This window comes from Cebus imitator, unplaced genomic scaffold (genome assembly GCF_001604975.1).
Source record: "Cebus imitator isolate Cc_AM_T3 unplaced genomic scaffold, Cebus_imitator-1.0 Scaffold117, whole genome shotgun sequence".
Taxonomy (NCBI): domain Eukaryota; kingdom Metazoa; phylum Chordata; class Mammalia; order Primates; family Cebidae; genus Cebus; species Cebus imitator.
The window spans coordinates 3,795,177-3,816,767 of record NW_016107432.1 but is presented as its reverse complement, the minus strand read 5'-3'; the positions used below and the strand labels follow the sequence as shown (position 1 = coordinate 3,816,767).

Genomic DNA, 21,591 nt, shown 5'->3' with positions numbered 1-21,591 from the left:
AAAAAAAAAAAAAAGAAAAAAAAAAAACTTGCTACTTCTTAAACATTTCCTTAAAGAACCATGTTAGGTAGTAACACAACATTTATAACTGCAAACTAAGGGCTTCCTTGATGTTTGCTCAGCTAGGCCATTGGGTTAGGTGTTCACAGGAATAGCAGCTAATCCAAGACCTAAGGCATCCAAACAATACTGACCTAAGATGGTAAGGTGTGAAATAAGAGTGAAAATTCTAGATAGATGATTAATTTCAACATGCCAATGTTTATTTTAAATACAAATCTAGTATCTTCATTTGCATGACTGCTTTACAGAGGCTCAGGGTTTTTATTAATGGACTGTTCATAAAACATCTTGCAGAAGGATACAAGCCTCACTACTGTTGGGACAGAAGACACCAGCAAAAGAGTGCTAAGTTCCACAGTGTCCAGCAAGGCCTCAGGCAGAGGTACAAGTAAGCATCAATGCCCTGGTACCAATGCGTTTACAGAGCCTCACCTCGGGTCTAGGCCTGAGGCCAATGCTAAAGAAGAGTCAGCAGCCAGAGTGTGGGGCCCTCACCAGCTGCAACTCTGGCCTGGTGTGATGGGGGCCAGGCAAGCAGCCCTCATAAAGCTCCACTCCTGGCCACACCACTGCAGTCTGGTGCAAAGGCAGCCTAGGGAAGAGGCCCATGGAATGGTCGGCAGCAGGACTCACTTAGCCACACTGGCAATCATAGGAACCACATGGCACAGCCAACGAAACTCTCGAGGACACCCTCAGCAGGTCTACCCTCAGAACATCTGTTTATGAGCACAATGCCAGCCTGGTGCCTCAGTTTCCCACAGGCAAGGTCCTTGACACAGCTTATCCTCAACACAGCACCTCCTAAGCACCTCTCCATTCATCCAGAATGAGGCAGCAGCTGTTACTTATAGAAACAAGCAACAGAGGCATCTGTATGGATTTTTTTCTTTTTCTTTTTGAGATGGAGTCTTGCTCTGTCACCCAGGCTGGAGTGCAGTGGCACGATCTTGGCTCACTGCAGCCTCTGACTCCCAGGTTCAAGAGATTCTCATGCCTCAGCCTCCTGAGTAGCTGGGATTACAGGCATTTACCACCAGGCCTGGCTAATTTTTTTGCATTTTAAACAGAGATGGGGTTTCACCATGTTGGCCAGGCTGGTCTTGAATTCCCGGCCTCAAGTGATCCACCCACCTCGGCCTCTTAAAGTGTTGGGATTGCAGGCGTGAGCCAATGTGCCCAGACACCTGTGTAGACTTCGAACACTGAGGCCATGGGCACATGACACAGATGTGGTGCGCCACTCCTAGTTGTTAGCACCAGGGTCAGCTCAAAGTCAGGATTTAAGGGCACCCAGGAACCTGCACACACCTGACACACACAGTGGGCAGAAACTCACCTGTCACTTGTATCCACTAAACACTCAGCAAAATATAACACAATCAAATTCATGCTTACACTTCAAGGGTAAGCTGAATCTGGCTTCAGGAAGAGTCAGCTGATTTTTAAATAAGCCAGTCATTTAAAAGAAACATGTCTCTAAATTTAGAGTATTGATAGAATAAGGTGTATTTTCTTTTAAAGAAAATATGTAAGTCCTCAATATCCTTGCTATTCTAAACTATAGTATTTGCAACAAACACTGAGCAAATTGAACACAATTCAAGATTAATGAGATAGGTGATGAAGAGATCTAGAAACACCTAAATCAAGACGAAAACAGCAGAGAAAGAGAAAGGTGACAGCAGGTGCATGTGGCCAGACCCCGTCACTTCTGGGCCCTGATCTCTTTTTAGGTGAATCTTGAAACACTTCATGTTTGGCCTCTCCAAAGCGCCTCAATAACGAACCTTCGGAGATACAGCACTTTTTTTGTATTTTAAATTGATACCCAAATATGTCACAGTTATTTTTACATTCATATGTCAGTTTTCTACAATTCGTGTCCAAGCACACACATATCATGAATCTAACCATTGTTACACATCTCTAAATCTTAACAGTGTCAACTCTTCCCTCCTCTTGCCACTGCTCAAAGGAAAGTAGCAGTTTTTGTTTTTTGGGTTTTTATTTTTTTTTTTTTTGAGACGGAGTTTCGCTCTTGTTACCCAGGCTGGAGTGCAATGGCGCGATCTCGGCTCACCGCAACCTCCGCCTCCCGGGTTCAGGCAATTCTCCTGCCCCAGCCTCCTGAGTCGCTGGGATTACAGGCACGCGCCACCATGCCCAGCTAAGTTTTTGTATTTTTAGTAGAGACGGGGTTTCACCATGTTGACCAGGATGGTCTCGATCTCTTGACCTCGTGATCCACCTGCCTCGGCCTCCGACAGTGCTGGGATTACAGGCTTGAGCCACCGCGCCCAGCCTGCACTTTTTGTTTTTTAAGCCAAAGGCCTAGGAACAACCAAAGGATGCTTGAATTCAAGGTCAGTCCAGTCACTCTTCTTGCCCTATGAGCACTCAGGCAAACAGGCCAGGAGCTGCCCATACTCAGGCCCCTTGAGGTGCAGACTACAGCCAAACCAGGAGGGTTGCTCTCAGAAGCGTGGGAAGTGCGGCCTCCCTGGAAGTAAAGGCCTGAAGGCTGACCCTACCACATCATGTAAGCCTGGAATCCAAGCTTGGAGCCACAGGCCAGACGGGACCACACAGAACAGCTCTCATGAGCCAGGAAACGCAGACAGCAGAGGCTGTTTTTACTGTGACCACACGCAATTGGACTGCTGGCCCAAACCCCACAGGTCAGAAACGGGAAGAGTGAACACACTTCCCTACAGTTCCAAGACCAGAGCTCAGCTTGCTACACTACACCCATCAACGTAAGTGGAGGACATCAGCATAGCACTATGTTTACCAGAGTCTTCTTCAGCCTGGACAGGGGCCACCAGGGCAAACTTGGTGTTGTAGCGTGCTCTCTGCTTCTCACTCAGCAGACTCCACTGTGACCTGAGCAGCTCTTCAATCTCCTCACCTGAAGCATCTGGGTGCTCAGCCACCACCTGTGGGCAAGGGAGAAGATGCCCTAAGAAGTTAAATCCATAAAACTCACTGGGTTTTGTTTTGCATGAAATCAAATGCATGACCCTTTAGAACTCGGTGCATGGCTTTTTTATTCCCACATCAAGGAAATATGTCCATAACAGCTTCAAAGAAAAGTAGCGCTTAACTGATGCTGTGACTCACTGAAAACTCATAAATGAGAATAGTGCCGGTGAAAACAAATTCAACTCTACTTCTGTAAATGTTGGAAATGATAAATGACACACACACATACACACACACACTCTCTCTCTCTCTCTCTCTCCCTCTTCCAAAACCACTAACTCACTTAAGACCCAGCCTCTAGGCATCCTTGAAAAATTAGCTGTAGAGCCAGTGCCACAGGAACACTGCCCCTGAGCATGGAGGTGGGCTCTGCTCTGTGTCCTCACTGGGCAGCACCCACTCTCATCTTTTAGGTACAGGGGCTGGGCAGGGGTGAAGGCACACACTAAGGAGTGCGAGCTGGCTTCTGTCACAGCCCAGGCCAGCACACAGAGACAACCCTGCAGCACAGCCATGAGACGAGGCTTCCCTACCCTCCAGCCACACCAAGGCTGCCGGCAACAGCACCTGGAGCATGCTAGAAATGCAGACTCCCAGGCCCCACCCGAACCTGCCTACCAGGAATCTGCACTTTCACAAGGTCTCTAGGTGATACACAGACACACTGAATTCTGATCCTGGGGCCTTGGCTGCCCCTGCTAATAATCTGAGGGTTTCAAAAGCCATCATGCTTAGGTCCCACCCAAGACCAACCTGACATGGCGGGTCTGGCCTCATGATTTAAAGGTTTCCCAGGGGTTGCTAATGTGTCCCCAAGTCCAAGAGCCACAATCTCAAGGGCAGGACACAGGGTGACACAGTAATGCCTGCCAGCCAGTTGTAACCCACCACCCGTTTCTGTTCAATGTCTGAAAATGTAGTAATACTTCAGACACAAAAATTACAGGAAACTCAAACAAGTGTCCACAAAGTTTTATTGGATCTCAGCCCCACACACTGTTCCCACACTGTCCATGGCTGTCTTCCTGCCACAACAGCAGAGCTGAGCAATCAGGACAGAGCCCTCATTGCCCACCAGGCCCTTTGGAAACAATCTGCTGACTGCCTCAGCACCAACCAGGATGCTCCAGAGTCAGACTTGGCTCTGAGGCTGGCTCCTCTACTAGGTAGTTCGGTGGACTCGAGCAAGTAAAGGCACTGTCTCTGAAATGAGGGCAGTTAACACTCCACCTGGCAGTGGTAAGGCACCATCAGGTTAATGTTGGCCAGTTACCATTACCACCTGAACCTATCACCTGCCCAGCCACCAGGTAACCTCTGCCCCCAAACCCAAACCCCTCCTACAGACGGCTTCTTATAGCCTCCCATGGCCCCACCATCTGCCCTCCTGCTGCCTGGATAAATCATGTGCTCCACTCCCTCCGGTCCTCACCCTGGCCTGGACACCGACACCCACCAATGCCCACCCACCACCTCTCTAGACCAGGGTAAGCAGCAACCTGCAGACACCCCCAGCCTAACCACCTGGGATCTCCCACGTCGAGGACGCCTTCCGCAGTTCCAGGTCTGGCTCTGACCTCCAGCACTGCACCAGTGCTCCCTGTGGGGTCCCCATCCCCATCCCTGCACATGCCTGCTCCTGCCACACCCCTCCCAACCCAGCAGGCCCTGTCCTGTCTGCTGCCCTGACCCACTCCATGAGCCTACCCACTCCCAACTCTTCATCTCCAAGGGCCGCAGCTCTTCATCCAGCAAAAGTTTCTGCACAGGGCTTTGGATCCACAGCACACCTACCTCTCATCTCCTCAAACACAGCACATTCCTTCGCGGGCCTGCTGCCCTCCCACCCACCTCTGCCCCCAGCACCCACCACGACTCCAGAGCCCCCAGTTAGGATGAATCATAACAGTGTCCTCTGCTCCTTCATCAAAGCAGAGTCCCAAGCTTCCTGTAGTCACCCTTTCTTTTCCATCTAAATTCTGTGCTGAGGCCGGGCACGGTGCTCACGCCTATAATCCAAGCACTTTGGAGGCCAAGGCGGGCGGATCACCTGAGGTCAGGAGTTCAAGGCCAGCCTGACCAACATGGTAAAACCCTGTCTTTTAAATAAATAAATAAATAAATAAATCCTATGCGGGGCTGGACAGCTCCACTCCTCAGCCCTCTTTATGTGCCCACCATAATTTGACTGAAATTTCAGCAACCAGTCTCCTGGCTCTCAATCCTGTCCATCTACCTCCTGACACTCCCAACCCAAAAAGCCCTACTCCTACACCCAGAGGGATCATAGCTCCCACTCCTTACTCCTAGGATAAAATCGCAGCTGTTTAGCAAAGACTTCTAAGGTCCTGTGTGATCCAGCATTAACTTTCTCCCCACCTTCTCTCATCTAACAACTCAACACTCAAGCTGTACAGGACACAGGTCCCAGCAGGCTGTGGACACATCAGGTTCTACCACCTAATGCCACCACAGGCCACACACACTCTCCCTGAAACATTCTTCTCCTCCACCAGCCAACTTTGTTCCTTTAAGTTTCAGTGATGATGTTACTTTTGTTAATTCATTCAACAAGTATTTACACAGCACTCTGTGCTAATGACAGGAGATAAGGCAGTGACAGAGCCACCATTTCTGCCACACGGTGCTTGCTGTCTGGAGTGAGCTGGGGGTTGCCTGCTCATGTTTCGTCTCTCATATTTTATGTTCCACTTGGCAGTGGTAAGAAACCATCAGGTTAATGTTAGCTGGTTACCATCAACCATCTGGACCTACCACCTGCCCAGCCAATACAGGTAACCTCTGCCCCTAAACCCAAACCCTAACTCACAAGACAGTCACCACAGACGGCTTCTGCGGGGGAAGCCAGGAAAGTGTCATCATCACATTAGGTTAACAGAGCAATGACTCCTCATTAAAGTCTCCCAGCTTTACAGTGAAACCATATGGTATGATGGTTACAACTTCTAAAAACACAAAAGCAGCTGGGCACAGTGGCTCACGCCTATAATCCCAACACTTTGGGAGGCCAAGGCGGGCGGATCACAACGTCAGGAGATTGAGACCATCCCGGCTAACACAGTGAAACCTCGTCTCTACTAAATACAAAAACTTAGCAGGGCGTGGTGGCACTTGCCTGTAGTCTCAGCTGCTCAGGAGGCTAAGGCAGGAGAATCACTTGAACCTAGGAGGCAGAAGTTGCAGTGAGCCAAGATCATACCACTGCATTCTAGTCTGGGCAAAAGAGGGAGACTCTGCCTCAAATAAATAAATATACAAAAGTGCAAGCTCATGCACACAGTTAGGGTCAGGTCCCAATTCTCCTACCTCCTGACTGTATCATCTCACTGAAACCTTCCAACTTTAAGTTCAGGTTAGCCAGCTATAAAACAGATCATTTATACCTACCTTTTAAGGCCATCTTGAGGAGTGCTAGATATACTTTTGTACAATAACACACTGGCAAAGTAGCTGACATGTGATAAGCACCCCATAGTGACCACTTCTTTATTTTTAACATATCAAAAAAAGGCTGGATGCAGTGGCTCATGCCTATAATCCCAACATTGTGGGAGGATCACTTGAGGCCACGAGTTTGAGACCAGCCTAGGCAACATAGCAAGATCCCATCTCTTTAAAAAATATATTTTTTTAAATTAGCTGGGCATGGTGGTATGTGCCTGTAGTCACAGCTACTTGGGAAACTGAGGTGGGAGCCTTGGAGTTCAAGGCTGTAGTGAGCCGTGATTGCACCACTGCATTCCAGCCTGGGAAACAAAGTTAAGACTCTGTCTCAAAATTAAATAAAAATTTAAAACATACCAAAAAACATGGAAAACCAAATATCCACATACCCACAGCTGACTAAAACATTGCCAATACAATCGAAGACTCTACAAATTATACTGTGGCATCTTCAGATCACATTCCCCTCCTCCATACCACCTGCTTCCTACAAGCCTTTTTTTTTTTCTTTCTTTTTTTTTTGAGACAGAGTTTCACTGTGGCCCAGGCTGGAGTGCAGTGGTGTGGTCTCAGCTCACTGCAAACTTTGCCTTCTGGGTTCAAGCAATTCTCCCACCTTAGCCTTCTGAGTAGCTGTGATTACAGGTGTCTGCCACCACACCTGGCTAATTTTTGTATTTTTAGTAGAGATGGGGTTTCATCATGTTGGCCAGGCTGGGCTCAAACTCCTGACCTCATGTGATCTGCCTGCCTTGGCCTCCCAAAGTGCTGGGATTACAGGCGTGAGCCACCACACCATGCTCTCCCTAACCCTAACATCTTTTTAGAGTTTCCTTTTGCTTTCAGACTTTAGAGAAGAACATCCTCCAAGATGGCCCCTCACCCCTCCATGAGCCCTGCCTCCTGGAGCTCAAGCCCCCACTATTGGTTATGGGGTAGCCAGTATCGCAGTGCAGAAATGAATGCATATGACTCCAAGTCTAGGGCATAAAAGATATCCACCTTGCTCTCTCTTGCAGCACTTGCTCTGGAGAAAGCCAGACTCCATCATGTTGTGAGGACATGCCAGCACCCCTGTGGAGAAGACCGCATGGTGAGGAACCGAAGCCTCCTTCCAGCAGCATGAGTAAGGGAGGTACCCTGGAAGCAGATCCTCAGCACCAGTCAAGCCTTAGGATGATGTAACCCAGGTAACATCTTAAATGCAACTTTAAGAGACCCTGAGGCAGAACCACTAAGCTAAGCTGCTCCCAAATTCCTGGCCCACAGAAACTGTAAGAAAATAAATGTACGTTGTTGGTTTAAGCCACTAAATTTTGAGGTAAGTTGTTATGCAACAATACATAACTAATATCAAGGCATGTACAAAGAACTGAGACATAAAGCACTGGTCCCACTCTAATGGATGTAAAAAAATTAGGATCAGGTTAAGCGTGGTGGCTCATGCCTGTAATCCCAGAACTTTGGGAGGCTGAGGTGGGTGAATCATGAGGTCAGGAGTTTGAGACCAGCCTGACCAATAAGGTGAAATCCCGTCTCTATTAAAAATACAAAAATTTAGCTGGGCACAGTGGCGGGCACCTGTAATCACAGCCACTCAGGAAGCTGAGGTAGGAGAATCAGCTGAACCCAGGAGGCGGAGGCTGCAGTGAGCCAAGATCGCACCACTGCACTCCAGCCCGGTTAGCAATGCAAGACTCTGTCTCAGAAAAAAAAAAAAAGAATCAGGAAAGATGGAAAAGACTTAAAAATTAAAAACTCAGGGCAGGACGGTGGCACATGCCTGTAACCCAGCACTTTGAAAGGCCAAGGTGGGCAGATCACCTGAGGTCATGAGTTTAAGACCAGCCTGGCCAACATGGCGAAACCCCATCTCTACTAAAAATACAAAAATTAGCCGGGTGTGGTGGTGCACGCCAGTAGTCCCAGCTACTAGGGAGGCTCAGGAGGGAGGATCACCTGAACCCAGGAGGCAGGATCACCTGAACCCAGGAGGCAGAGGTTGCAGTGAGCTAAGATAGTGCCACTGCACTCCAGCCTGGATAACAGAAAGAGACCCTGCCTCGAAAAAAAATAAAAAAATAAAAAATTCAATCCCAACACTTTGGGAGGCTGAGGCGGGCAGATCATGAGGTCAAGAGTTCGAGACCAGCCTGACCAACATGGTGAAACCCCATCCCTACTACAAATACAAAAAAATTAGCTGGGCGTGGTGGTGCGTGCCTATAATCCTAGCTACTCAGGTGGTGGCGCGTGCCTCTAATCCTAGCTACTTAGGAGGCTGAGGCAGGAGAATCGCTTGAACCTGGGAGGCAGAGGTTGCAGTGAGCCAAGATGTGCCACTGCACTCCAACCTGGACAACACAGCAAGACTCTGTCTCAAAAAAAATAAAAAGAAAAGAAAAATTCAGGCCAAACCAGGAACGGTGGCTCACACCTATAATCCCAGCATTTTGGGAGGCCAAGGCAGGCGGACCACCTGAGGTCAGGAGTTCAAGACCAGCCTGGTCAATATGGTAAACCCAGTCTCTACTATAAATACAAACATTAGCCAGGCGCGGTGGCGGGTGCCTGTAATCCCAACTATTTGGGAGGCAAAGCAGGAGAATCGTTTTAACTTGGGAGGCAGTGGTCGCACTGAGCCGAGATCATGCCACTGCACTCCACCCCAGGCAACAGTACAAGACTACTACGTCTTTTTAAAAAACAAAAAAAAACCTCAGGCCAAAAAAGCCTGTTAATGAAAATGCTGCTCATACTGGAGCCAGCCGGGTGCAGCGGCTCATGTCTATGATCCCAGCACTGTGGGAGGCTGAGGTAGGAGATCGCTTGAGGCCAGGAGTTTGAGACTAGATTGGGCAACATAGCGAGACCCTATCCCCATAAAAAACAGAAGTTTCAGGCCTGTAATCCCAGCACTTTGGGAGGCTGAGGCGGGCAGATCATGAGGTCAGAAGTTCAAGACCAGCCTTGCCAGCATGGTGAAACCCCATCTCTACTAAAAATACAATTAGCCAGGCATAGTGGCACCTGTCTGTAGTCCCAGCTACTCGGGAGGCTGAGGCAGGGGAATTGCTTGAACTCAGGAGGCAGAGGTTGCAGTGAGCCGAGATCATGCCACTGCACTCCAGCCTGGGCAACAGAACGAGACTCCATCTCAGAAAAAAGAAAAAGAAAAAAGAAAAGTTAGCCAGGCATGGTGGCACATGCCTGCAGTCCCAGCTAGTAGGGAGGCTGAGGTGGGAGAATCTCTTGAGCCTAGGGAGGTCAAGGCTGCACCGAGCCATGAATGCATCACTGCACTCCAGCCTGGGTGACAGAGTGAGAACAAAAAATACTTACATATTTATATATATATATGTATATGTATATATGTATACGTATATGTATATATGTACAGTACATTTCTTCACTAGTAAGAAGAAAGCAAGCTAGAAAATGACTTCTAGACTGGTGGCTCACGCTTGTAATCCCAGCACTTTGGGAAGCCAAGGCAGATGGATGACTTGAGGTCAGATCATCAAGATCAGCCTGGCCAAATGCCATCTCTACTAAAAATACAAAAATTAGCCAGGCATGGTGGCATGTGCCTGTGGCACCAGCAACTCAGGAGGCTGAGGCAGGAGAACTGCTTGAACCCAGGAGGAGGAGGATGCAGTAGGCCGAGGTGGTGTCACTGCACTCCAGCCTGGGCAACAGAGCAAAACTCCGTTCCAAAAAAAAAAAAAAGAAAAAGAAAATGACCACTAAAAGTCAGCAAATGGCAACAAAAGACCCTGGAGTCAGCCTTCCATCTAGGGACCCTAGAAAAGGAAGGTCCAGGAAGCAGGAGGAAAGCTCCACCTGACTATCCCTCAAGGGTTGGCCACTGGTTTACTGACAACCAAACAAAAACCATCTTGTGTACACCAGCACTCCTGAAAAAGAAAAAACCTAAAAAGACCTAGGGGATAGATGTAAGCAGGGAGGAGCTTCCTCAAGTTTTGAATTTATTACAGAACAGTTAAAGAGTATCCTAATAGTCACTGCTTTTCTGGTAATATGAAATTCCTCAAAACCACCAGCCCCTGAGTCCAGTGGAGGGAAGAGAGGCCCCATGGGCCTTATACCAGTCACCTGGGGTGAGCAAGGCAGAGTGTTGGACACTGACGCAGAACTCAATTTTTTTGTAGTTTTGTTTTGTTTTTTGCTCTGTCATGGAGACTGGAGTGCAGTGGTGCAATGATGGCTCACTGCAGCCTCGACCTTCCAGGCTCAAGTGATCCTCCTGCCTTGGCGTCCTGAGTAGCCCAGACTATAAGTGGGCACCATCATGTCCAGCTAATTTTCTCATTTTTTATAGAGATGGGGTCTCATTATGTTGCTCAGGCTGTTTTTGAACTCCCAATCTCAAGCAGCCTGCCTACCTCAGCCTCCCGAAGTGCCAAGATTACAGGTGTGAGCCACCGTATCCTGCCAAGATCTCAATTTTAATTGTACATCTTCAGTTTGGTTTTGTATTACTTTTAGTACTTTTGCTTTTGTCTCATTTCTTAGTACTATAAGGACCATCTGAGACCAATTTGGGTCCCAAAAAGCAAATAGGGTGGTCTTTGGACAGTGGTTTTAATTCTCAGGTACCCACTTTTTTTTTTTCATAATTCCTAACTAGTGAACAGACTGTGGGGACACAGCCAAGCAATATGCCAGAGTGGCTGCCTGGGCAGTTCCCACCTAACAGAGCCTCACCCTGCTTCCAGGGCCCAAGAGCACACAGCACCTCCCCAACCCTGTGCAGGCCTAGCTGTCAAACACTGGGGCGTCCATTCAGAGCTTGCCACTGCACCCTCCCACAACATGCCTGAAACAGTGGCTGCCCACACACTGCTGAGCACTTTATACCATTTTATTTTTATTTTTGGTAGAGATAAGATCTTGCTATGTTGACCCAGGCTGGTCTCAAACTCCTGGCCTCAAGTGATCCTCCCACCTTGTACCTGGCCTGCTTTGTATCATTTTATATCCAACACTGACCATAGCTCCTCCACCAGGTGTTAATGGCTTCTCCCTGGGTAGACTTCTTGGCTCCTGGACAGAGGCACATACCTTCACAACTGCCCACTTACACTTTTTGGATGGATGCAGAGAGGATAGGTTAAACTCAATTGTGGGTATGTGGCCCTTTTCAAGCTTTACGCAAGTGATAGAATCTGCATATCATTCAGCAATTTGTTTCTTCTTCGATATCTAATGAGTTCACTTTAACTGATGTGTAGTTACACTGTAGGAATATACCACAGTCTGTCCCTCACTTGATGCCTTTTTGGTTTTAGACACTGTGGTCTCTCTTTGGGTGCAAAGGCAAAATTACTCTAGGGTAAATAGGAGGGAAACTAAGAAAAAAAAAAGCATATCTTCCATTTCAGTAGATATTGCCAAATTTCTCTCAAAACAGGTTTCACCAGCATTGTACGAGGAGCCCCACTCTTGCTCATCTTCTCAAGCCCTGGCCGTTCTGAGTTTGGTGTCTGCTCACCTGATGACTGTGAAGGACCATCCCATCAGGACTGTAACATCCAGCTTCCTGGGCATTGCCGTGGTTGAGCAGCATCTCTTCATGTACTTGCTGGCTCTCCAGGCTTTTCTGTAATTGCCTCTTCTTCAGAATTGTTTGGGCTCTTTACAGAATTTGTCCTTTCACTGTGTTCATGGCGTCCTTGGCACGTAAGAATTTTTTTGTATTGTTTTGAGCCAGGGTCTCTGTCACCCAAGCTGTAGTAGTACAGTGGCTCAAGCAATCCTCCCGCTTCAGCCTCCCAAAGTACTGGGATTACAGGTATGAGCCACCATACCTGGCCCAGATTTTCATCTTAACATATATAGTTCCTTTGTAGCCTGTGATCAGTTTGGCTTAATTAAGAAATCCTTCCCTCTCTCATGGTAACAAAGCTCCTCTCTCATGCTGACCAAGTTCATAAATCACCAGTGGTCCCAGCACCATGTACAGGGCAGACATCCCACCCAACTTGCCTGCAGCCCCTTCCCATCCATGTCCATATGCTCAAGAGTCTGTTCTGGGACCCGTCTTAGACCATAACACTGCCCTGCATGAATACTGCTATTTTATTTTTTATGAGACAGAGTCTCACTCTGTCACCCAGGCTGGAGTGCAATAGCGCAATCTCAGCTCACTGCAACCTAGGTCCTATCAAGTTCAAGAAATTCTCCCGCCTAAGCCTCCCAAGTAGCTGGGATTACAGGCACCTACCACCATGCCCAACTAATTTTTATATTTTTAGTAGAGATGGGGTTTCATCATGTTGGTCAGGCTGGTCTCCAACTCTTGACCTAGGGTGATCCGCTGCCTCCGCCTCCCGAAGTGCTGGGATTACAGACTTGAGCCACCGCATCTGGCCGAATACTGCTATTTTAAATAACAGAACTTCCTATGGTAGAGCAAGTCCTCAGGCCAAGCCTCTCTTCAAACATGGCCACATCAGCATCCACTTACACAGGGCTAAGAAATTCCTGCTGCAAGTTTTATTAGAGTTATACTGAATTTATAGGTTATTAATGAGAGAATTAACAACTTCAGAAGCTTGAATTTTCCTACATATATCTTTATTGGGGTCTGCTAAAATGTCAGTTATTGGTCTAAAGTTACGTGCATATTCATAATGTTGATTCTGCAGTACCTGACATTTTTGTTTATATTATCAGCGGTATCTTTTTTTTTTTTTTTTTTGAGACAGTTTTCACTCTGTCACTAGGCTGGAGTACAGTGGCGTGATCTCGGCTCACAGCAAACTCTGCCTCCCAGGTTCAAGCGATTCTCCTGCCTCAGCCTCCCAAGTAGCCAGGATTACAGGTGCCTGCTACCACACCCAGCTAATTTTTATATTTTCAGTAGAGATGAGATTTCCCCACGTTGGTCGGGCTGGTCTCAATCTCCTGATCTCATGATCCACCCACCTCGGCCTCCCGAAGTGCTGGGATTACAGGCGTCAGTCACTGTGCCTGGCCAGTGATATCTTTTTTTTTTTTTTTTTTTTTGAGACGGAGTTTCGCTCTTGTTACCCAGGCTGGAGTGCAATGGCGCGATCTCGGCTCACCGCAACCTCCGCCTCCTGGGTTCAGGCAATTCTCCTGCCTCAGCCTCCTGAGTAGCTGGGACTACAGGCACGCGCCACCATGCCCAGCTAATTTTTTGTAGTTTTAGTAGAGACGGGGTTTCACCATGTTGACCAGGATGGTCTCGATCTCTTGACCTCGTGATCCACCCGCCTCGGCCTCCCAAAGTGCTGGGATTACAGGCTTGAGCCACCGCGCCCGGCAGTGATATCTTTTTTAACATCATATTTCCTCTTTGATGCTGCACTTGTATGTTAATTTTACATCCACCAATTTTGTGAACTCTATTAATTCTAAAATATTTTCTGTACATTCTCTTGAGTTTGCTACATAGACTTCTGCAAACAATGACGACTTTATTTATTCCTATATAATATTGGCTAGTATTTTCTTTGAGACAAAGTCTTGTTCTATTGTCCACGCTGGAGTACAGTGGCGTGATCTCAGCTCATTGCAACCTCTGCATCCTGGGCTCCACCAATTTTCCTGCCTCAGCCTCCTGAGTAGCTGGGATTACAGGCAAGTGCCACCACACTTAGCTAATTTTTGTATTTTTAGTAGAGACAGGGTTTCACCATGTTAGCCAGGCTGGTCTCAACTCCTGACCTCATGATCCTGCCTCAGCCTTCCAAGGTGCTAGGATTACAGGAATGAGCCACCACACCTGGCTAATTTTTCTATTTTTAATAGAGATAGGTTTTCACCATGTTGGCCAGGCTGGTCTCGAACTCCCAACATTCAGTGATCCACCAGTCTCAGCCTCCCAAAATGCTGGGATTACAGGCGCTCACTACTGCACCTAGCTAACTTTCATATTTTTAATGGAGACAGGGTTTCACCATGTTGGCCAGGCTGGTCTCGAACTCCCTACCTGCAGTGATCTGCCCTTCTAGGCCTCCCAAAATGCTGGTATTACAGACATTGTAAGATAATGCTTTTTTTTTTTTGGAGACAGAGTCTTGCTCTGTAGCTCAGGCTAGAGTGCAGTGGCATGATCTCGGCTTACTGCAACCTCCTGCCTCAGCCTCCCAAGTAGTTGGGACTACAAGCACATAGCACCACACCCAGCTAATTTTTTAAATTTTGGTAGAGATGGGGTCTCACCATGTTGGGCCAGGCTGGTCTCGAACTGCTAACCTCAAGTGATCTACCCACATCGGCCTCCCAAAGTGCTGCGATTACAGACATAAGCCACCACGCCCTGCCTACAGAGAATGCTTCTAAAGTTTCATCAGTAAGTCATAGCCTTGATGAAAGCTTCTGATACACAACCTTCAACAGATTTAGGAAGTTCCCTTTTATTCCTGGTTTGCTAACGTTTTATCAATAAGCAGGAATTTTTCTTGTTTTGTTTTTTAAGACAGGGTCTCACTCTGTGGCCTAGACTAGAGTGCACTGGCATGAACACAGTTCAATGCAGCCTTAAACATCTGTACTCAAGCAATCCTCTTACCTCAACCTCCTGAGTAGCTGAGACTACAGGTACATGCCACTATACCTGGCTAATTTTTAAACTTTTTTTTTTTTAGAGACAGGGTTTTGTGTTGCCCCAGCCGGTCTCAAACTCCTGGGCTCAAGCAATCCTGCCTCAGCCTCCCAAAGTGCTGGGATTACAGGTGTGAGCCACTGTACTCGGCCCTTCTTTTTTTGAGACAGTCTCAATCTGTCACCCAAGCTGGAAAGCTATGGCACAATCACAGCTCACTGTAACCTCAAAACTCCTGGACTCAAGCAATCCTCCCCAACTCAGCCTCCCAAGAAGAAAAAGCAATGAACTTGAATACATGTACCAAAATATCACATACATCCCATAAATATGGGGTGTTTCCTTAATTTAAAAAAAAAAAAGCAATGAATTTTATCAAATGTCTTTTCTCCCTCTATGGAGATGAGCATTTTATGTTATACAGTAAGTCACAATAAAAGCTTTCTAACATCAAACCACCCTTGCATTCCTGAGAAAAGCCCTGTGGGTTGCCCAGGCTGGAGTGCGGTGGCATGATCTTGGCTCACTACAGCCTCTGCCTCCCAAGTTCAAGCGATTCTCCTGCCTCAGCCTCCGAGTAGCTGGGATTATAGGTGCCCGCCAGACCGGGCTAATTTTTGTATTTTTCGTAGAGACAGGGTTTCACCATACTGGCCAAGCTGGTCTCGAACTCCTGACCTCTGGTGATCCACCCACCTTGGCCTCCCAAAGTACTAGAATTGCAGGCATGAGACACTGTGCCCAGCCATGGGTTACTCTTCAAGATATCACTCAAATGCCTTTTTCTGACAGAATTTCCAGATCCTATATAGGAATAAAAAAATCATGTCCAGTAGATTTCTTAGAATACCTACAGCCACTCATTTATGCATCTCTGCCTGAACTCCTCATGGTTCCTTGCTGTGCCATGCTGCCTGACAAAATACATGCTGGTTAAAGATTCATGGAAAATTTTTTGAAGACAGACACTATTGTTTCTGATACCTTTAATCACCACATAGATTTAAGACTACTGGACAGAAAATGCCGACAGAAGTAAAATTAAAATGAACACTTAAAGCCTTTTAAGCACTAGACTATGATCTACTCCAAGTAACACAACCAAAAGTGGGGCGGTGGGGAACCAACTCCTTCAGTTCTTTATCACCTTTATTATGTACTAACAGACTGTGTATTTTATGCAAACAACTAGAAATAAATTAAGAAAATTATTTAAATGCCTTAATCACATTGTTGTCCTTTTAAATATCAGAGAAATAAATCAACATCCTCCATCCTCAGTGCCAGCAGACACAATGAGCTTTATAGATGAGCATACCTCCTGCACTGAAAGCTTCAGAACAGACTGCTAGAGAAAATGCTAACCTGGAGTCACACATTAAGGACATAGACACTCTTCCAGAAAATCACAGCCTAATGAGACCCACTTCCCTCTATGCCAGTTTTGTTTTTGAGACATAGTCTCCCTCTGTTGTCACCCAGGCTAGAGTGCAGTGGTGCCATCATGGCCCAGTGCAAAACCCACCTTCAGGGCTCAAGGGATCCTCCTGCCTCAGTCTCCCTAATAGCTGGGACTACAGGCATGCACCACCATGCCCAGCTAATTTTTGTAGAGATGGATTTTCACCATGTTGCCCAGACGGGTCTCAAACTCCTGAGCTGAAGCAATCCTCCCGCCTCAGCCTCCCAAAGTACTGAGACTACAGGCATGAGCCCCCATGCCTGGCCTGTTTCCAGTATCTTCTTATCCACATTAGGAAGGATATTTTAGGAACCCAGAGTGCAAGTGAAGTATTTTTTCCCTCAAGGGTCAGAATGGTTGTTCCCTAATAATACTTATTTATTAGATCTAAAATCTATGCAAGGCTCACTATAGATTTCCTGATAATGCTGAGAAACAGATGATTCTGCACTGAAGGGATGTTCCTCAAATTCAGAAACTTGTTAGTATGAAACATAACTTAGAACCCATCAGGGTACTGACCTCATCCCTGTGTTTTTGACAGAAGACTAAAAACTGGGATGCTGCATCTCCCTTCCTGCTTCGTGGTGTGGAGACTGTGGCCTTCTTCCTCCCAGGAGGAGACCCTACACCTCTTCTGGGGTCAGCCTCTGCTGTCTTTTGAGGAGTACTCTTCACTAGGTCGGGATCACTCTCCAGGGTCTCCGCAGAGCTACACAGTTTGGCCCTCCGCCTTCTCTTCATGGGAATGCCCTCTTCTCTCTTGGGCATTGCTGAAGACTTGGGGTTTTCAGCAGCTTCTTCACTAACTCCTGAGGATTCTGCCATTTCTCCTGAAGATTCCACAGCAATGCCAGCTTCCTTGGCTACTTGAGGGTTGAGATGAAGCTGGTCTCCCACATATAGAAAGGTGAACTTGGCTTTCCGCTCCTCCACTGACATGCTTGCAGCTTCTTCTGCCTGAACAATACCCATTTCCCACTGGGCCCTCAATTTCCCTGAAATAGGTTTCAATAGCTGGGAGAAAAAAAAAAAAAAAAAAAAAGACACCGTAAGTTTCATTACACAAACATAAAAGTTAACTCACTTTACAGAAGCATACTTTTGCCAGGCGCAGTGACTCATGCCTGTAATCCCAGCATTTTGGGAGGTCGAGGCAGACAGATCACTTAAGGCCAGGAGTTTAAGACCAGCTTGGCCAACTGGCAAAGCCCTGTCTCTATTAAAATACAAAAGATTAGCCAGGGATAGTAGTGCATGACTGTGGTCCCAGCTACTCAGAAGACTGAGGCACGAGAATCACTTGAACCGGGAGGCAGCAGATGCAGTAAGCCAAGACCACACCACTGCACTCTAGCCTGGCACGACAGAGCAAGACCCCGTCTCAAAAAAAAAAAAAAAGAACACTTTCACATTTTCACATAAGTTTAGAAACAAAAAACTTGGCCGGCGTGGCTCTCCTAGCACCTTGGGAGGCCGAGGCTGGCAGATCACCTGAGGTCAGGAGTTTGAGACCAGTCTGGCCAACGTGGTGAAACCGCATCTCTACTAAAAATACAAAAATTAGCCAGGCGTGGTGGCGGGCACCTGTAATTCCAGCTACTTGGGAGGCTGAGGCAGGAGAATCGCTTGAACCCGGGGGGTGGGGCGGAGGTTGCAGTGAGCTGAGATTGCACCATTGCACTCCAGCCTGAGTACCAAGAGTGAAACTCCATCTCAAAAAAATTTTTTTAAAAATTTTTAAATAGAAAATAAAAAAACTTATAAGAACCAATTTTACAATTCAGCCCAACATAATACCTTTATTGTTTCTTTAAACCAGAAACCAATTCCAATCACGTTACATTAATATAATCTCTCCATATATGTATATATAGAAAAATAAAAATTCTAAAACAAATTATCTCTGGGAGTCATCAAATGAGCAAAAAAATAAGTTGTGTCTCTAAAGAAACTTTAATATTGTAACATGGCATTCTTGGGCAAAAGTCAACAATGAAAGAGACTGTTAAGCCATTACAATATTTTGAGCAAGTATAAGTTCAAAACAAAAAATAAGTTAAAGAATAAAAATTAAATTTCTGGTCTAAAATTAGACTGAAGGGTCATCTATCACCTTAATTTTCTCAGCTTTCGTGGGTGCCTGCTTGGCACTTTCCTGGCATAATTTTTCAAACTGTCCTTCTCCTTCAAAAGCTACAAGGCTCTTCTCAAATATCCAAGCTCTTTCTGGGGCGTCACCAAAGAACTGTACGTGATACTGGCGTGCACTCTTTTTCTGACCTAGTTTTTAAAATAAAATGTTAGAACATGAAAGTTAGAATCTGGGATGAAATTAGGCAACTCTATTGATGTTTTGCAGTTGTTTTCCTTGGTGCTGTCTGAGCCTGTTAACCTCAAAATAACTCGTACACTTCTTATCCCTACCATGCCACATGCCAAAGAGAGAAACTAACTTAAAAGAGACTCAGGTACGGTTCAAAATTGACTGGGAAAGAAAGCCAACCAGGCCAGGCACAGTGCCTCACACCTGTAATCCCAGCACTGTGGGAGGCCAAGGCGGGCAGACTGTTTGACTTTAGGAGTTCGAGACCAGCCTGGGCAACATGGCAAAACCCCGTCTCTACAAAAATGCAAAAATTAGCTGGGTGTGGTGGTGTGCACCTGTAGTCCCAGCTACTCAGGAGTCTGTAACCTGTAAGATCAATCAGATCTCTGTGCCAGGTGAAGGAGGATGGTGTGAGCCTGGGAGGCAGACATTACAGTAAGCCAAGATCGCACCACTGAACTCCAGCCTGGGTGACAGAGCCAGACCCTGTCTCAACAAAAAAAGAAAAAAGCTAGCTAGCTGACTAAATGCACTCCTTTATTTCCTCTCTTTTAAAAAGATATCAAATAAATAAGATGAGGACATCTGCAAAAGAGGAGTAAGAGCAGCAGTGAAGGAGGCAGTATACTGGCATCACATGACCTGGGTTCAAATCCCAGTCCTGCTACCTACGAGCTAGCTACCCACCCCCCACTCACAGTGCTACAGTGACAGGAGCATCAATGGCCTCAGAGGACAGATCAGACTACAGAGTAACCCCAGAGATGTCCACTACTCTTACTCTTGACTGAGAGGAAGAAGCCATATCCCACAATGCAGCCAGGAGGAACTGGATGAGGAAAGAAGCCCAAAACCCAAGAGAGGAGGTACTAGATTCCACTGAAGTTAAATGACAAGCTGAACACAGGTAGGCAGGTTAAAAGGTCAGATTTCTGTGCCAGGTGAGAGGAGGGAGGGGGATCTCCCTAGGGGAGTTACCACTCCCTGTCCCCTCATGCAGAACATTGGCCCAGAGGAATCAAAGGATGCTTCCTGAAGTGCCCAGAGGAAAAACTTCTCCAGTGCATCTTTTGGAGATTCCCCCAATTAAGTGGCCAATGGTCAATCAGACCTTCTAATGCAAAGAAGGCTGGGTAACCAAGCCTCCCCCACCCATGACTGCAGGCAGCTCTAAGAGCTGTGCTCTTAAACACAAGCCAAGTATCAAGGACCCCTGGACTCAGGGAAGCATCCAGTATGAATGAATCCAAAACACACAGAAACAAATGGCCCTCTGCAGGGCCACAGACACAAGGCAAGGGGAGAGAAGATACCCAACAAAGAAACCCGGTATGCCATGAAAAGAGAACACAGAAAAACAAAGAGGTATTTGAAATTCCAAAATACAACTATGAAAATAAAATTCAGCAAGAAAGCTTGGAAGATAAGAAATCTCCCAGAAAGAAGAAAAAAAACTTAAGATGAAAAATACTTATTTCCATAGCAACCTGTAAGATTAATCTAGGAGGTTTGATACCCAAATAATAGGCCTTCTAAAGAGAAAAACAGAGAAGCTCCAAGAATAAACCCAAAATCAAGTCTCCAACTAAAACAGCCCCAAGTGTCCCACTGCAACATCCACAGCACGCCACACTGGTAAAATTCAAGCTGCCAGGAGTTGGGGGAAAGGCCAGCCTTCAAGTTAATGGAACAAGAAATAGAATAGCAAGGTATGTGAAGAATAGCAAATTAGATAAAGAATGCCCCAAAACTCTGGATGCTAGAAGGAAATGGAGTAATATCTTCGAAATTCCTAGGGGAATTATTAACATAAAATTCTATACCCAGTCAAACCATCAATCATGTGTGAGGACAGAAAAGTAGCATACTGTGGGCTGGGAGCAGTGGCTCAAGTGTGTAATCCCAGTGCTTTGGGAGGCCAAGGTGGGTGGATCACTTGAGGTCAGAAGTTCTAGATCAGCCTGGCCAATATGCAAAACTCCATCTTTACTAAAAATACAAAAATGAGCTGGGTGGGGTGGCACACGCCTGTAGTCCCAGCTACTCAGGAGGCTGAGGGACAATAATCAATTGAACTCAGGTTGCAGCAAGCTGAGATCCCGCCACTGCACTCCAGCCTGGGCAACAAAGTAAGGCTCCATCTCAAAAAAAAAAAAAAAAAAAAGAAAAGTAGCATACTCTGAACTGCACAGACTCAAATTTACTTTCCATACAAACTGTCTTAAGATACCAAAAATAGCTTCCAGAAAAAAAGAAAACTTAAGAAAGCACACAGCATAGAACTACAGAAAACAATGTAAGTAACTAGGGAAAGCAGCTTAAAGAAAGTCTAAGCTTACTGCAGTGCAAAAGGTTAAGACTGCCAGCAAACCAGATTGAAGCAGGAAAAAGGAAGATTCTAGGAGAGGAAAGAAAAGACAAAAGAACTTTTTCACAAAGAAAGAAAATCTGAGTAGTAAGGAAAGAGGGTTAAAAGATGAGTTCCAAGGAGAAGAAAGGGAAGATGGGACTCAAATCCAGGTTTTCTTTTCTTTTTTATTTTTTTTTTAAGGAGAATTATAACTACATAAATATATAAATAGGAGAAACTAAATCCATAATAAGATGAGTTTTAAGGATGCGGAGAAGAATACTTGAAAGAATTAAGGCTTCCCAGCACAGGGTTATAGAAGAAAAAAAAAAAAAAAAAAA

The 21,591-nt window shown here is 46.3% G+C and overlaps 1 protein-coding gene across 5 annotated transcripts in view; it reads right to left on the bottom strand.

Annotated features, from left to right (window-relative positions):
* Positions 1-21,591, bottom strand: part of NSD2 (nuclear receptor binding SET domain protein 2) — a 101,233-nt gene that overhangs the window by 45,960 nt on the left and 33,682 nt on the right. For all 5 annotated transcript variants that reach the window (XM_017539008.2, XM_037742176.1, XM_017539010.2 and 2 more), the window contains 3 exons: positions 18,688-18,854; positions 17,094-17,588; positions 2,858-3,002 (listed from right to left, as the gene is read on the bottom strand). In XM_017539008.2, the coding sequence (XP_017394497.1) occupies positions 2,858-3,002; positions 17,094-17,588; positions 18,688-18,854 (807 nt within the window). The remainder of the gene's footprint in view (positions 1-2,857; positions 3,003-17,093; positions 17,589-18,687; positions 18,855-21,591) is intronic.